This window comes from Carica papaya, chromosome 9, assembly GCF_054855325.1.
Source record: "Carica papaya isolate Zhongbai chromosome 9, ASM5485532v1, whole genome shotgun sequence".
Lineage (NCBI taxonomy): Eukaryota > Viridiplantae > Streptophyta > Magnoliopsida > Brassicales > Caricaceae > Carica > Carica papaya.
In genome coordinates, this window is record NC_142317.1 from 23697467 (window position 1) to 23716324 (window position 18858).

An 18858-nucleotide genomic window follows, 5' to 3' on the forward strand; every position below is an offset into this window, starting at 1 on the left:
ACTAATCCAAAAAAAATTCAACTTTAAAACTTAAGAAAATACTTACCTTTCTAACGGTTTATTACCTCCTTTTGACTGTGAGCCTTCTTTCTCTTCTCTTCCACTTCCTTTACTCTCATATATTTAGTAGAGTTTCTCAAAAGTTTTTATTTAAAAACCTCACAATACTCTAAAAGAATCACATACTTCGTACTCTTTTTTCTTTTCTCACCACCATATTTCTCACTATTTTTCTCTCATCTACAATATCTCTTACTCAATTCTCCTATCCCCTATTTATAATAGTTGGGAGCCATGAGAAAAAGGTTGCCACCATTCTGCCATGCCACTTTATTTGAAAGTTTCCACTTTTCATCATGTTATTTTATCTAAAAGGTTACCACATTCTACATTCCACATGCCACTTTATCTTAAAAGTTACTACTTTTCACATGCCACTTCATCTAAAAAGTTATCACTTTTGACATACCACTTTATCTAAAAGTTATCACTTTTCATTGTATCACTTCATCTAAAAGTTATCACTTTTCATCATGTCACTTCATTCAAAAGCTTACCACATTTTTTCATGCCTTTTCATGTTTATTCTAGCTTTTTCATCCTTATCCATTTTTTTTTCGTTGATTCCTTAATCTTATTATGTATTTCTAAACACATATAAATGCTAAACTAAATATATCAAACACAAAAAATTAATTAGTAGACTTAATTAATCTATCAACAATAATCCAAATGGCGTCATGCTAGATCTTGTTTTAGGTAGACTCACCACGAAGTCCATGGCAATATGCTAGATCTTATTGGCCTCTAACATTCAGCCTTCACTTGTTAGCTGGTGAGATATTTGGAAACTAACTCTGCTATATCCTTCTTCATCCTACTCCACCAGTATTTGGTCATCAAGTTCTAATACATCTTAGTATTGCCAGTAGCAAATCTAGAATAGTACACTTATTCTAATATCTCATTTTTCATACTACTATTATTTGGCACACATACCTTATTTCCAAACCTTAATACATCATCTGCTGGACTTAGTTTAAATTCTGGCCTTAGTCCCTTACTGACATCTTCCATAATTGACTTCAAGGCAAGATCAAACTGTTGGACTTCTTTAATCTTCTACACCAAAATGGGTTGTACTTTTATATTGGCTAGGTATCCTCCCAATCTCTTATATTAGATATTCAGGTTCAACTTTTGGAACTCTTTTATGAATGTCCACTCTAAGGCCATCATGTAAGCAAGAGTGCAAGTACTCTTCTTATTAAATGCATTTACAACCATATTACATTTTTTCGGATGGTGCAAGATCTTATAATCATAATCCTTAAGTAAATCCATCCATCTCATCTTACGCGTATTAAGTTCTTTCTACAAGAACAAATACTTCAAAATCTTATAGTTTATGTGAATCTTATAACTTTTACTATATAGATAATGGCGCCACATCTTTAAGGTAAAAACTATGGTGGCTAGTCCTAAGTCATGGGTAGGATAACTCTGTTGATGATTCTTTAATTTTCTGAAATCATAAGATATCACTTTTTCATGTTGCATTAGCACATATCCCAACCTTTTTTTTGAAGCATTACTATAGATAAAGAATCCACTAGCATCATTAAGAATAGTCAATATTGGGGCTATTGTCAACCACTTCTTTAGTTCCTGAAAACTTTGTTCACACTTGTTATTTTACTCAAACTTTATGTCTTTTTTAGTGAACTGAGTTGCTAGAATAGTGATCTTTGAAAAACTTTCAATAAACTTCCTATAATATCCAACTAGATCGAAGAAACTTTGAACTTTAGTCACTGTTATAGGCTTTTTAGTTTACCATTACTTCTACTTTGGCTGGATCTACTAATATCCCATCCTTTGAAACTATATGTCTAAGGAAGGCAAACTCCTTTAATTAAAACTCACACTTAGCATACAACTTTTTTTTCTAAGTATCCTAAGCAGTATGGCCAGATGTTCTTCATGTTCAACCTCTCTCCATGAATAGATCAATGCATCATCAATCAAGATGATGACAAACTTATCCAAAAGTGGCTGGAAGACTCTATTCATCAAATCTATATATGTCACATGAGCATTTGTTAGACCAAAAGGCATGACTAAGAATTCATAATGGCCATACCTGATCTTGAAGGTAGTCTTTGGAACATCCTATTTCTTAATCTTTAGTTGATGATATCCATAACGTATATTAATCTTTGAGAATACTTAGGCTCCTTGAAGTTGGTAAAACAGATCATTGATACAAGGTAATGGATACTTATACTTTATGATAACTTGGTTTAGCTACCTATAGTTGATACAGAGCTGCATGGAAACATTTTTTTCTTTATAAATAGTATTGGGGCTCCCCATGGTGATACACTTGGTTTGATGAAACTCTTATTCAATAATTCTTGTGGTTGTTTCTTGAGTTCCTCTAGCTCAAATTTTTTCATTCAATAAGGAGCCTTAGAGATAGGGCTCATATTAAAAATTAAGTCAATAAAGAACTCGATCTTCCAATCTGATGGTAGACCTGGAAACATTTCTGAAAAAATATTAAAAAATTCCTTCAGCACGAGTATCTGTTGTAGATTAACTTCTTTACTTTTATTCTCAACTACTTAATCCAAATATCCTATACATCCCTTCTCAAGTAATCATTGAGCTTGAATGCAAGATATAAGACATAGATGTTAGGGTTCCCTCATCCCTTTGAATTTGAAGGCCTTGTCATTGGGAACATTAACCCTCTGTTTAGATCATGGTGAATGGCAGAATTCTAATGTATGGTATTTCATGGACGTGAGAAAATTATATTTGTTTCAACTTCCAATGGTAACAAATGGTATTTGACTGAAAAATTTTGGGATGAATTTTCAAACCACCAAATTAGTGGTATGTGACCGGCATGCTATTTGTCTCCCATTATGCCCCCATCTAATTTAATTAATTTCATATTTATCCTGACAATTAAAAACCCTAATTTCTCTTCTTCCTCACTCAAGCTGCACGCATGGAGGACGAATCTTCTTCTTCTCCAATCGATTTTTTTATTGTTCTTCTTCTTTGATTGCTTCCAAATGTTGGTTCATTGATTCAACTTCTAATTTGCGTTCTTCACCTTCTCAATTGGTAAGTATTTTTGTATTTGTTTCTTTGATTTTTCCAGCATCAATTTATTTCATTTTTTCTTTAATTTGCATGTATTTCTTTCATTTTTTCTTCGATTTCCATGTATTTCTTTTTGTGATAGCCTATGTCTGTGAGTGAGGGTGAGATGAATGGTAGAGAGGGCTGTACATGTAGGCAGTTGGTTGTGTGAGGGAGAGGAGTGAATAGGAGGTGGCATAAGGACGGGAACAAAGCTTGTGGATGATGAGTTGTGTGTAACTGAGGGGTGAGATAACTGTGAGAATGGGATGCATTGTTGTATAGGCATAAGTATAAGCGGTGGGTGATTGGTGGCAAGTGTAGGTTCAGTTGTGTCTGTGTAGGGCTACTTGCTGAGGGCGACACCTTCTGTTGTGCAGGGATGGTGGCTCGTGGGCCGTATGTGTGAAGCTGTAAATGGAGTGGGATTTAATGTGGGCAGTTTGTAATTGTTTACCAATGACCTTAGTTTTCAAAACTTATGCCAAAAAAGGTAGGCTTCTAGGTAGCTTATATAAATTTTCTTTCTTTTTTTTCCTTGTTGAGGTTTAGTTAGTCAGTGGAGGGTATAACATTTCATCAAAATTTTGTATCAAGAACTAATTCTTTATTTTAAAAAAAAAAAGTTGAATTGATGTTTCAGGACTTCTAGACTAGTTACGTTAATAAATTGCGGAGGTTGTTTGCATACCATGTTTGTTGATTTAATGTAGGAATCTGTTTTAACTTGAGATGGAATGATGCTAGCCTCATTGGGTTTGGATGATTGAGATTTGATGTTGTTTTTATGGCATTTTTATAATCATCACTTATTTTTTTATAGAATTACTTGGCTGTGAATTTGTAGAATTTGGAAGGGAATTTGTAGAATTTGGATGGAATGGTTAGATATGTTTTCTAATGCTTCTTATAAAAAAGAAAAGAAAATCCTATGATTCGTTAAAGGCAAATTACCTTCGTAGAGAGAATGTATCTGTATGGTCAGACCTTTAAAATTTATACTGACCATAAAAGTTTGAAGTATATATTTTCGTAGAGAGAATTAACCATGAGACAAAGACGTTGGATGGACCTCTTGAAGGATTGTGACTGCAAGATCATCTACCACCCTAGTAAAAGTAATGTGGTTGCGATGCATTGAGCTGAAAGGGGTCTACTTTATTGGTCTAAACAATGGTCTCTAGTTTGAAGTTAGTTGATGCAATGCAGGCACTCCGCTTTAACCATTATGGCAATGGCGCCTACCTCGCCTAGATTTGATATTTGCCTGATGTTTTCATGAAGATTTGGTGATACGAAACCCAAGATTAACCAACGTGATCAAGAACTCACACAATTTCTTTAAAGGCATCAAAGGAATTGATCCTATAAAAATCCTTCCTACTTACCCTACTATCAAGAATGGTAGAAACTAAGGTAACTGGAAATGAAAGAAATAGAATGGAAAAATACCACAAGGTCGTACCTTGATAAGTAGATCCACTCCTTACTCAACAAGATGGTAGAAGAACCTCTCTTGAAAAGAAATACTCTTAATATTATTGAAATAATTTATGAATGTCTTACAATGAAGACTTAGTGGCCTATTTATAAGCTAAGCTAAGTAAATAAAAAGAAAACTAAAATCTCGTAATTTAATTTGCAATTACATAGGAAATAAATTAAAAATTAAAAATTAAAGACTAATTTTCAAAGTAAGATATATTTAATCTTCTCTTTTAATTAAAAGAGATTATGGCCAAATTAAAAGGGGAGACATATGGAAATAAATTAAAAATTAAAAGTTAATTTTCTAACTAAGATAAATTTAGTCTTCCCCTTTAATTAAAAGAGATTGTGGTCAAATTAAAAAGGAGACATAAGAAAATTTAGGGTTGGCCATAAGATCTATTTTTTGGCCTATTTCCTCATCTTTCTTTGGATTGGGCCTTCTCTTTTTGGTCCATGTCCATGCTCACATCATCTAGGAATGTCAATTCATTGACTTAGAGATAACCAAAAATCTGAGTAAGTTTAGTTCTGACAAATTTTCTAATTTTAGGCTCACAAATTAAGGATTTTTTCGATTCTAGAATCATATTTAGGTCCCTGCCACTGGCAGGACAAATGTTCTTAAGGCTGGCCATGCCTCCAAATTATCCATCCACCCAGAAGTACTAAGATGTACCAGGACCTGAGACATCAATATTGGTGGCCTGGAATGAAGAAAGACATTGTTGACTATATCTCTCGATGCCTTACTTACTAACAAATTAAGGTTGAACACTAGAGACCCGATAATTTGTTGTAAGGCCTCCCTATTTTGGAATGCAAGTGGGAGTATGTGATCATGGACTTTGTCACCGGTTTACCCAGAACATCTTTTGGTCACAACGCACTATGGGTTATTGTTGACAGGTTGACCAAAACCACCCATTTTCTACCAATAAGAATAATAGATTCTACCAGCAAGTTAGCCCACCAGTATATCGATGTGATTGTTTGACTCCATAGTGTTCCCTCATCCATTATGTCAGACATAGATCCCCTATTAACCTTCCACTTCTGGGATAGTTTTAAAGAAGCACTTGGTTTAGGATTATACTTCAGTACTACCTATCATCCTCAAACTGATGGTCAGTTTGAGCGTACCATTCATACGCTCGAAGATATGTTGCACGCTTGTGTCCTTGACTTTGGAGAAAATTGGTATGAGTACCACCCTTCATGTGAATTTGCTTATAATAAAAGTTATATTTCCAGCATCAGCATAGCTCTGTATAAAGCCCTATATGGTAGGCCTTGTCGTTCTCCCACTTACTGGAACGTGATCAGGAACAAACATCACATGGGATCAAATTACATTTAAGAGACTATTGAGAAAGTCGCCATTATTCGAGGGAACCTAACCACCACTCAAAGTCACCAGAATAGCTACACCGATAATCGTAGAAGATCCCTAGAGTTTACTATTGGTGATCAAATTTTCCTTAAGATCTTCCCATAAATGAGAAAATACGGTTCAGTAAAAAGGGTAAGTTGAGCCCCTATTATGTGAGACATTTTCAGATGGTGGAACGTGTTAGACTCGTGGCGTATCACCTTGTTCTACCCTTATAGATTGTGGGTCTGCATGATGTTTTCCATGTCCCCAACCTCAAATGGTACCACCCTGACCATTCTCACATCATTCCTCAAAAGAAATACAGGTCCAAGCAGACATGACTTGTGAGGAGCTCCACATGGAAATCCTTGACTGTATTGATAAAGTTTTATGCAAGAAAAAATCCCGATGGTGAAGGTGCTGTGGCAACATCACACACCAGAAGAGACAACATAGGAACTAAAGAGTAAAATGCGAGAGAAGTTTTCTAACTTATTCATGACAAATTTGGGGGAATGACCAAATTTTCTAAAGGTGGGGGAAATGTAACACCCCAAAAACCTTTGCACTTAATTTGTACCATAAACCCTTAAATATTGGGGCCCTGAGGTCATTTGAACTCTTTAAGATTTCATGCTTTAATTTCTGTATGAAATTTAATAGTTTTGAGTATTTGTATTTATTGAGTTAAACAATTGTTAAAAATTTATTTGAATATTGATTTGTTATGATAGCATCCCCTCTGACAAGAGTGGTGATGCGATATGATTGTAGGGGTCACATTTTGCGAAGTACAGCCATGACCATAGTTTACATGTAGGACCACTGTGGTTGGCACGACTATGGCCATAGATCGTGTTATGGTTTGGCAAGCCGTAAATGTGCTTTTAGTTTAGTAAGTCATAAATTACTGATATAATATGAAATGAATTGGTCATTCCTCATGGGTAGTCGAGAATCCATAGTGCCCTCAGTAGATAGAAGTCGGAATAACTTTATACAAAGAATTAAATAAAATAAAGTGCATGTCATGATTTGTTTGATTTTCTCTACTTTTAGTATGATGGATTTGATTAACATGATATGACTATGACATGATGGATATGATGATTTCTTTAATAACGTAAATGTTTTCATAATTAGCAAATGGGCCCTTGACATGATGGTAAGTAATTATGATGTTTTATTTTAGTTTAAATTATATTTGAAATCTTGGTGATGTTATTTAAATACTACTTTTCTTACTGAATACGTAGAACTCACCCCTTTCTATGCCCCTCAGATGAGGATGATAGCAAAGAACCAATAATTGATCTACCCTTTGAAGCCTTCGATGATCCTATAGATACATGAACTATTATGAGTGCATATTTTGTCCTGCACTCTGATGAATCCTTCTTTTGTAGAGGCTTGTAATTAATTTAATTTTCACCTCTGTATTTATGAATGAAACTCTATTATTATGTCATAAGGGATTGTAATTAATTTATTCCACTGCATACACTTATCTTATATGAACTCACATCCATTTCTGTATCAGGTACCCTTATGTTTAATTAGCATTTGCGATATCACAAATAGTATCAGAGCAGTTACCAAAATAATCACTTATAACTAAGGCGGTAGTTAGGAAACTATTCTAGAATATTTAGGATATGTTTTTTATTAAAAATTAGACCACCAACTCGTGTCTTCTTTTTCATTTGTAGGAATGATGCGAACAAGACCTTCTGTAGAGAGAACCAAGACCTGAGGCCCAAGATCATCTGACCAGGGTCGAGGTTATTGAGCTTTTTTGAGCCATCCAGGGTCTAACCGCTACCATAGGCCAAAGTAAAGCAAATCATTGCGAACACCCTAGTGCCCCTAATTATCGTCTAATCGAGAGATCTATCTCACACAACATAGTAAAGTTTAAGAAACTCAACACACCCCACTATTAACGAGGCCCCGACCCCTTAGTAGCAAAAGTCTGAATCCTATAGATAGAGAAGCTTCTCTCTATCTTAGACCTAATCGAGGAATAAAAGGTTCCCCTAACAAGCTTCATGTTAATCAGAGAAGTCGAACATTAGTGTCGACTTAAGAAGGACGTCTTGCCTAACCCTACCACTTGGGAGATTTTCATGGATGTTTTTTTAAAAAAAGATCTTCCCTTTCTATATTCAAGAAAAGAAGAAGGAAGAGGTTCAGGACCTCCACTAGGAAAATTTGATGATTGCCTAGTATGCAAACTGATTTGTCCAGCTGTCTAAGTTTACCCCACTAATGGTCATCACTTAGAGTCGTAAGGCTAGTAAGTTTTTAAAGTGCCTTCATGCTTATATCTACAACTGGGTCACAATGTTTAGACCTAGCTCGTATGCCGAGGTGCTGAAACATGCTTAATTGGCTGAAGATCTTATCTCGGCCTAGTACTAACACATTTCCTGAGTTTGTACCCAGTAACAGCAACACCAACCCCAACAACTAAGAAGAAGACTTCGTGACCTAGTTAGTAGCCATCCTGATAAACGACCCCAAGTTGCCCCTCCCTCTACTTTGCCTCTACATACTAGACACCCTGCTTGACCTACCCAACCATGTCAGCATTGTGGACGTTTACATGGTGATCAGCCCTGTCGGCATTTAAACAATGTCTGCTGTTAGAAGCACTCAACACTTTGTGAAAGACTACCCCCAGTGACCGAAGGACATGGCCAGACTAGTAGTCTAGGATCGTGTGTACCACTTTGATGAACTCGGTGCCCTCACTATCCTACTATTTTTTAGGGTATGATTATATTCATGAGACTTCTACTCGAGTGCTGATTGGTACAGGTGCTACCCATTCTTTTATTTCTTTTTTTTTTTTGCTTGTCAACTAGATATTAGGTTTGAACCCTTAAATGAAGTATTAGCAGTAGAAACTATCTGTAGAGGTCATTTGGAAGCTCATTGTATATGTAAAAACTGTAAAATAAAAGCTTCATAAGTAAAACTGTTAATGGACCTTATACTCTTAGATCTTTCTCAAAGATTTATCTCAGACTGAGGTACTCCTAGTTGAGAGAAAAGATAGAAAACATCCCAAAGATGTCCTTTCTTTATTGATGTGGTCAGTATGAGCTCAAGGTTATGCCTTTTGGACTAACTAATGCTCTTGTTGCTTTCATAGATCTTATAAACAAGGTTTTTCGGCATGCACTGGATCAATACGTCATTGTGTTCATTGATGACATCCTGGTGTTCTTTAAAAGCCACAAAGAACACACATCTCACTTGTCTCGGGTATTAGAAAACCCTCTGCCTAAATCATTTATATGTTAAGTTCAATAAATATTCCTTTTGTTTGGATCGAGTCTCCTTCCTTGGTCATGTAATTTCTAGCAAAGGAGTTTTTGTGGATCCATCCAATGTTAAAACAATGATAAATTGCAACCCACCAACGAATATTGCTGAGGTATATAGTTTCCATGGATTGGTAGGTTATTATCGATGATTCATTAGTGGGTTATCCAAGATTACAACTTCATTGACTCTTCTAACTAGGAAAGGTGTACCTTTTGTTTAGGATTACAAATATGAAGAAAGTTTTCCTGAATTGAAGTATCATCTCACCTCTATTCCAGTATTAATCCTTCCTGACAATACTTGAAGATTTTAGGTTTACTGTGACACATATCACATGAGTTTGGGATATATTTTGATGTAGCATAGTCAGGTAATTGCTTATGGATCAAGATAATTAAAACTCCATGTAAGTAACTACCCCACTCGTGACTTAGAGTTGGTGGTCATGGTCTTTGCTTTGAAGATATGATATTATTATCTGTATAGTCAAACATTTGAAATTTATACTGACCATAAAAGTTTTAATTATATATTTTTACAGAGAGAACTGAACATGAGACAGATATATTGGATGGACCTCCTGAAGGATTGCGACTGTAAGATCATCTATTACCTCGGTAGAAATAATGTGGTTGCTGATGCTCTAAACTGAAAGGAGTCCACTTTGTTGGCCTAAACAATGGTCTTTAGTTAGAAGTTAGTTGATGCAATATAGGCACTCTGCCTTAACCATTATGGCAATGGTGCCTACCTCTCCCAGATCTGAGATTTTTCTGATCCTTTTATGAAGATTTAGGAAGTTCAATCCACCGACCCAAAAATAACAAAAAATATGAGTAAGTTTACTTCTAATGAATTTTCTTATTTCAGGTTTAGAGATGATGGATTGTTCAAATTTTAGGATCATAGTTAGGTCCCTACCGTTATCAGGGCAGATGTTCTCAAGGCTGCCCATGCCTCAAAATTATCCATCCACCTCAGAAGTACCAAGATGTACCGGCACCTGAGACGTCAATATTGGTGGCTTGGAATTAAGAGAGACATTGTTGACGATGTCTCTCGATGCCTTACTTGCCAGTGAATTAAGGCTGAATACTAGACCAGACAGTTAGTTGCAAGGCTTCCCTATTCCAGAATGTTGGTGGGAATATGTGACCATGGACTTTGTCACCAGTTTACCCAGAACTTATTCCGGTCACAACGTATTATGGATCATTATTAATAGGTTAACTAAGACCACCCATTTTCTACCAATTAAAACAATAGATTCCACCAGCAGGTTAGCTCACCTGTACATCAAGGAGATTGTTTGACTCCATGGCGTTCCCTCATCCAGTGTGTCAGACAGAGATCCCTGATTCACCTCCCATTTCTGGGATAATTTTTAAGTACTTGGTTCGGGTTTGTACTTCAGTACTACCTATCATCCTCAGACTGATGGTAAATCTGAACATACCATTCATATGCTCAAAGATATGTTGCGTGCTTATTTCCTCGACTTTGGAGATAATTGATATGAGTACCTTCTCTTATGTGAATTTACTTATAATAATAGTTATTATCCCAACATCGGCATGGCTCCGTATGAAAGCCTTGTATGGTAGGCCCTGTCATTCTCCCATTTGCTAGAACGAAGTTAGGAACTAACGTCACTTAGATTTGATTACTTTTAAGAGACTATTGAGAAAGTCATCATTATTTGAAGTAACCTAGCCACCGCTCAGAGTCTCCAGAAAAGCTACACCGACAACCATAGAAGATCCCTAGAGGTTGTTATTGGCGATCAATTTTTCCTTAAGGTCTTCCCTTATATGGGAAAAATGTTCAGTAAAAAGGATAAGTTGAGGCCCCGTTATGTGTGACATTTTTATATCGTGGAACGTGTCGGACCTGTAGCTTATCGCCTCGCTCTACCCCCAAAGTTTACGGGTCTACATAATGTTTTTCATGTTTTCATGCTCAACAGGTACAACCCTGACCCTTCTCGTATCATTCCTCATAAAGAAATGTAGTCCAAGAGGACATGACTTGTGAGGAGCCCCCTGTAGAAATCCTTGACTAGATCAATAAATTTTTACACAACAAAAGTATCCCGATGGTGAAGGTGCTATGGCAATATCACACACTGGGAGAGACGACATGGAAATTGGAGAGTGAAATGTGAGAGCAGTTTTTTGACTTATTCATGACAAATTTGGGGGACCAAATTTTTTAAAGGTGGGGAGAATGTTACACCCTGAAAACCTTCGTGCTTAATTTGTATCTTAAACCCCTAATTATTGGGGCCCTGAGGCCATTTAAACTCTTTAAGATTTCATACTTTAATTTCTAGATGAAATTTGATAGTTTCAAGTTTTTGTATTTATTTAGTTTAAATAATTGTTAAAAAGTTATTTGGATATTGATTTGTTAAAATTTATTTTTTTTTAAAATTTACTTAAAATGGTTTTAGAGAAAAATAGAGGAGAAAACGGCAGATAAATCCCATGAAAAAATGCCTGTGGGAAGGACCCTGCCCATGCGCATGCCACATCGCACACGTTGTGTGTGCTCTGGTGTCGCCTACACATAATAGGCCTGTGCGCACAGTAAGTTGGGCCGTGAGCCCTATCTCTGGCACTATGCACTGCCCCTTGGGAACCATGGCGTGGAACATCGATTGAGCGACGTGTCGTCACTAGTTGGGCAGCGTGCCTCCATCATTTGGGCGATGTGTCGCTATTTTTTGAGTAATGTACTTTTGGTTTTTGCATCATTGTCACATCTCCGTTATCACATCGTCTATTTATCAGTCACGTCCGTTAGTCTTCACTTGTATCAAGTCACTTATACTTTCCTCTCTCTTTACTAGATTTTGGCACTTGGTGCAAATCTAACGATCCCCATTTTCTATAAATAAGGACCTCTCTTCATCATTTCCTCACCACTCTAACTTCATTTTTCCATCCACCAAGGAGTTTTAGAGAGAGAGAAAGAGTGAGCTAGAGAAAGAAGGGGAAGAAATAGAGCAAAGCTTTCGTAGGAAAACTCCAAGGTTTCAGCATGGAATTTAGTATTTACCTTTAACATATTAATAAGTATTTCTAGATAAAATTGATGAAGCTATAATTGATTGGTTGCATCCTTAATTTTTATATGCTTAAATAAAATTATTACATGTTAATGCATGATTACATGGACGTATATAAACAAATTATTTGCATGTTTAACTAAAATGATTAATTTGCATGTGACAAATGTTGATGCATGATAAATTGTACGATGATGAAGTAACAAGCATGATGTTATATTTTAAGCATGAGAATATGTATAGGTATTGGCACGAATGGATCATAAAATATTTTGTTAGGCTTTTTATCTATGAGAAATTTCTGTTTCTCCCGTATCGTCTCTGAAAAGACATGTGAGGACCCATTCTGTGGATAACAGCGTACCCTCTAATGAGAGTGGTGATGCGATATGATTGTAGGGTGGTCACCTTTTGTGAAGTACGATTGTGACCATAGTTTAGACGTAGGACCACTGTGGTTGGCACGATTATGGTCATAGATCATGTCATAATTTGACAAACCGTAAATGTGCTTGTGGTTTGACAAGCCATAAATTACTGATATAATATGAAATGAATTTGTCATTCCACATGGGTAGTCAGGAATCCATATTGCCCTCAATAGATGGAAGTCAGGACGACTTCGTGTATAGAATAAAATGAAATAAAGAGCATGTCATGATTTGTTTGATTTTCTTTACTTTCAGCATGATGGATTTGATTGACATGATGGATTTAATGATTTCTTTAATAAAATAAATATTTTCATAATTATTGAATGGACCGCTGACACGATGGTAAGTAATTATGATGTTTTATTTTAGTTTAAATTACTTTTAAAATCTTGGTGATGTTACTTAAATACTACTTTCCTTACTGAGTATGTGGAACTCACCTTTTTCTATGTCCCCCTCAAATTAAAACGATAGTGAGGAATCGATCATTGATCTACCCCTTGAAGCCATCGAGGATCCTCTAGATCCATGAACTATTATGAGTGCATATTTTGTCCCGCACTTTGATAAGTCCATCTTTTGTAGAGACTTGTAATTAATTTTGTTTTCACCTCAATATTGTATGAATGAAATTCTATTATTATTTTATAAGGGACTGTAATTAATTTATTTTGCTGCATACACTTATCTTATATGTACTCGTATTTATTTCTGTATCTGGCACCCTTATGTGTTAATTAGTATTTGGGATGTCACATTGCCTATCCTTTGCCCAAGAACTACACTCACGGCTTGGTTGCTGGCATCACTCATAATTTTAAAGGGTAGCTCTAAGTTTGGTGGTTGCTTGATTGGTACTGACACCAGACACAATGGGATAGGTAATTATGTCTAGTAACTTCCCATTGGGCATGCTGTCATGAAACTAATTTATGCCATTGGCTGGGTAAACTATATTGAAGTTGACATGTCAGCATTTGTGGAATTAGTTAAGAAATTTTACAATACATTTGAATTTCATAAACCCCCTAATTTCAATCTTAAACCACCAATAGTGCCTTAAGTTTCTCTGAAAAGGAGAATGAACACCTACACTGTGACTTTTGTGATGATTTTGACCCTATCACTATGTATGAAAAATTTTCTGACAACCCACCAGATACTTACGAAACTAAGGACCTTATCTACATGACCCATGCATGAAATACATTCATAGGTTTTTAGCTTATTCTTTTTCAGGTTGAAAAGATGCACCAAGCATTTTGTCAAAAACCAAGTTATACTTTTTATGGTATATTTTCCATAAGAGAAAGGTGAACCTGGGTTTTTGGTTTGCATCATAGTTCTCTAATGTCATTTCCTTTAAAAGACCTCTAATCCTAGGTTCAATCATTGCCCGACTTACCCTCTTCATCACTGACTTTGATATTGAGGAAACCGACCTGCACATTGCTTGCCTACAAACCCCCTTAGATCTAGGTTCCTTAGATGACATGGACTTATTGTAACTTAAAGATGACGAACCCTACTTTGCCCCTCTAGGACCACCGGTCTAAAAACAAGAGAATCTATCATAAAAAGAAAGAATATATAGAATTGCTACCACAGACTTAACCCTTACTGACTTCCAGCAATTCATGGACTATATCCTGATGTATGTTTGAATAATCAATGGATGCTTACATAACCTCGAACAACTAACCTGCCAGTTAGCAGATAAAGTTGAAGGGCTGGTATAGTCCCTACCCCAATTAGGAAAAGCCACCCCTCAACCCCGAACCAAATGATGCCTCCAATATGTTCCACCTCTCAACCACAACACTAGGAGACTTCTTTTATTCCTTCTTTTATTTTCTTTTATTTTCTTATTTTCCATTTTATTTGCATCACATTAGGGACAATGTGCAGTTTAAGTATGGGAAAAATACATACTGCACTTTTAAGTCTCACATTGATTATGTTACATCATATCTATTGAGGTCAAAATTTTTTTAGGGACATTTTATGACACACACTTTTAGCCTTGCCTACGACACACACTAATATAGTGTCAATAGACTTTAACCCCATCCTTTTCACCATTGCCTTAGCTTTTCCCAAATCAACTCAACTGTGATGTTTTAAGAATTAAACTACATTCATAGGTAACCTTCTATGATTTTTACCTTATTTTTCATCTTTCACCCTATGAAAGACTATCTTCGATAAAATGTGTTAACATAACTTATTTGGGTATTGCACTCAACTAATTTTTTATTGACTTGAGGTGAATTCCAATACCTAGGGAAGCTACACAACTACCTATCTAGATTTGTATGTTTAATAACCGTAAGTTTCATATGTGAAATATATATGTATGTACAAAGAGAAGGGAAGGAAAAATGCTATAAATAATCTACTCCTTTAGTCAATTAACTACGAGTAGTGCTAGTAACCACGTAAAACTGTAACTGAGTAACCGGGTCCACTCATCACAAATGTTTATCCTCGCGTCAAAAGGTTGGTGACATTTCAAGCAAGCAAAAGAGTGCTCAAGAACTAATCCCAAGTAAATTATCTTTCAACATGAAGCCATTTTTCATGAAATCATTATGTCTAGACAGGATTGATGTGGATGTTGAACTAAGTGGTTAGATGTTCCTCTTGAAGTAAAAAATGTATTCAAAAATTTGCAGAACCTTTCCATTTTATGTTCAGGCACCTTTCGAAGTAGTTGTTCATTGGTGTGATTCCATGAAACTCAAAGCATAGAACAACTGGTTGGTGATTGTTTTTGTAATTCAAGGATTGAGATATAGAATGTGAGTCGTGAGGGGATGGCTAGAGACAGTTGGGTTAAGGGTGAAATGTTCAGAACTGTTGGGTGGTATTATGGAGTGCTTGAGGCCAAGTACAAAGATGTGTTTATCACCTCACCTCCTTGAGTATATCAAATGGTATTATTTATCACTTATTTTGAAAGCGTAATTGAAGTGCTTATTGCTTAATATAGATGGTTTTGCTTGTTTTTTTGCATGTTGAAGGGATAAAGCTCAAATCTAGAAAACCAGCCCAATAAAAGTAGATTTTTTGTAAAATATGTCATCAGTTTGGGTGTAAGCCTCAGGCAAGACTTATACCTTAGCAATGGCAACTGGTCTCAATTCACAAGCCTTGAGCAAGGCTTGCAATCTTGTGACAATAGGAAGCAACGATCTATGAATAGATAACCCTTGGGCAAAGCTAATTTCCTGGCAACCACAAAAAGTGACAAATCACACACAAATAAGCCTTAACCAAGGCTTAAGTTTTAAAAGCAGCATATTTGGAACCTGGTGCACTTTTGAATTTAAAAAGGAGATCTCGTTGCATCCGAAAAGTGAAAAATCAAGAACTAAAGAAAAGATAATTTTCTACAGCAATAAGAAGGTCAAAATCATTTAGGAAACCCTATCTTTGCAAAGAGAAGCCTTGATCCCTTTAGCCTTTAAAAAAGAGGAGAAGAAATGAAAGCGAGTATACCACCAAGGACAATATCAAGTTTTGGTTTTCCATATCGTCTTTTCTTTCTGTAAACACTAAAAGAAAAACAACATGTTTGTGTATTAGGCTCATGATGAGTGGCTGATAAGACACTCATTCCAGCTATAGATTTAATCGAAGTTCTAGTTCTGTATTGTGAGATCTAATTATTTTATTTCTATTTTTATTTAAGTTTGAGTATTTGCATATATTTCTACGCATATTATCATTACTGCATGTTAATCGTTTAAATAAGGACTATAGGCATGCGGTGTGGCAACATACTACCATTCAGAAACCCCAAATCTATAATTGTTTGGATTGTTTTGGTACTTAATGGTGAATTGGTTCTTATACTAAGTGGATATGCAATTTAATTTAAATAGAGCATGTGGTTGCATCCATTAATTGGAATTAGGTCCTTCTAGCTCTTAAAGTTGTTGGTAAATTAAATTCTAGGATCATTTTCAGAATTATCAATTAACAATAATTAATCAACTATTTCTTGGTTGATTTAGAATTAAGAAAAGATTGGTTGTGAGAATGTTTCTCACAACTAAAACTAGTTTCGTGAAATTTAAAAGAATCAATCACTATATCAATGGCCAATTTCATAACTGGAACCTAGCTACTTCTTTAACTGGAATCTCCTCAAATCTGTTTGCTATTTTAATTGATTCTGGATAGTATTTTTTGTTATCTTGCTTAAAATCTAGTTTGTTGATTTACTTCCTTTTGTTTACTCAGTACAAGAACTTCTTACCCCCCCCCCCCAAGATTTTAGTTTTTTTCATCGGACATAGAAGAAAAATAATTTTTAATTCTTTGAGGATTCGACCTTATTCACTTTTATTATAAATTCAGTTTGTTAATAGAATAGGAAAATCATTTTTTGTGGATTTGATACCCATCACATATAGTAGGTGATATCCCGTTAATATTAGCAATAGTCTATCCAATAACTTCCCCATGCTCCTAGAGCACTCTGATTAAGATGTCTTCTTCTATTTTGCTCAACTTGTTGGAAATTATTACCAGGAGAGTCTCTCCTTCTCCCAAGAACATATATTTTAGGTGTTCGTGTAGTGGCTTCAATCCAGATTGAGTGCCTGCAAAACAGAATATAAAAGCTTTATATGAGAAACAGGAAGATCAATATTTAGTGCATTAACTTTTTTTGGTTTAAGTGCTTCCAGTTCAAACACTATCTCTTGCAGGTTCCTTTCAGCAACAGAATCTTCTTCTAAAATCCCTAATTGTTCACATTCGAATAATTACAAACTACAGCATTTAACTCATCACCATGGTAAAAGTCAAAACATTTTTGGTTTATAGAATCTTAGACATCTATACTATACACACAAGATAAATCACTAGGGTACTTTATGGTATCATAAATGTTAAATTTCACAACTTCTCTATCAAATTCCATGGTGATGGTACCATCCTATATGTCTATCTTTGTCTTGGTCATGTTAAGAAAAGGTCTACCTAGCAAAAGATCTTATGAGTTAGAGGACTTGTCATCTTTCATGTCTAACACAAAAGTCGGGAAAATAAGATTGTCTACTTAGACTAGTACATCTTCTTAAACTCCCTCAGGGTAGATAATTGATTTATCAGTTAGCAAAATGATGACACCAGTTTCCTTTAATGGGTCAGTGTACAGCTTAGAATAAATGGATAGTGGCATTATATTTATTAAAGCTCCTAAGTCACACATAGCCTTCTTTATACCTCAAGTACCTATTTTGTAAGAGATAACAAACATACCTTGATCCTTTCACTTGGGGGGTAATTTTCTCTGAATTATAGCTGAGACATTCTTCTCAAGACTCATCTTTTCATTATAGCTCAGATTCTTTTTGTTAATGTATAGTTTCTTCATAAATTTGGCATAGTGAGGTACCCATTTGATTGCATTAAGTAAAGGAATATTATAGTGCGCATAACAGTACCTTTATCACTTATTTTGAATGCGTAATTGAGCTACTTACGACCTAATTTAAGTGGTTTTGTTTATTATTGATGCAGGTTAAGAGATAAGACTCAAATTCATCAAAGAGTACAAGAAAAGTAGATATTATATAGAAGTCGTTGTTAGCTCAAGTATAGGCCACGAGTAAAGCTAAAGCCTTAGCATAAGCAGCCGATTTTAGTTCGTGTATAACCAAGCATCGAGCAAGACTTGCACTCTAGTAGTAGTAGCAAGCATCAGATCATGCAAAGACAAGCCTCGGGCAAACCTTGGACCCTAGCAACAGCATCAATTACTATTATCCCATCCTATTTTTAAATTTAAAAGACGATCTCTTTTTTTTTGGAAGTTGGGAAACCAAATCAAGCAAAAAAGATGATTTTAGAAAGCAAAAAAGAAGTCAAAATCATTATGGAAAACCTTATCTCCCTAAGAGGAAACCCTGATCCTCTCGATCTTTAAATAAGAATAAAAACAAAGAAGAAGGGAGCTGTCAAGAATGGTAGTAGACTTCACCTTCCTG

General features: G+C 35.5%; 1 protein-coding gene across 8 annotated transcripts in view; it reads right to left on the minus strand.

The window, feature by feature from the left end:
- The window catches only part of LOC110816819 (uncharacterized), a 92054-nt gene that overhangs the window by 344 nt on the left and 72852 nt on the right, over positions 1-18858 (minus strand). For 7 of the 8 annotated variants that reach the window (XM_088211029.1, XM_088211025.1, XM_088211028.1 and 4 more), the window contains one exon: positions 47-17466. In XM_088211029.1, the coding sequence (XP_088067155.1) occupies positions 17333-17466 (134 nt within the window). In that variant the 3' untranslated portion in view covers positions 47-17332. Of the gene's footprint in view, positions 1-46; positions 17467-18858 lie in introns of those variants that run through there. The other variant, XM_088211032.1, reaches the window with a different exon arrangement.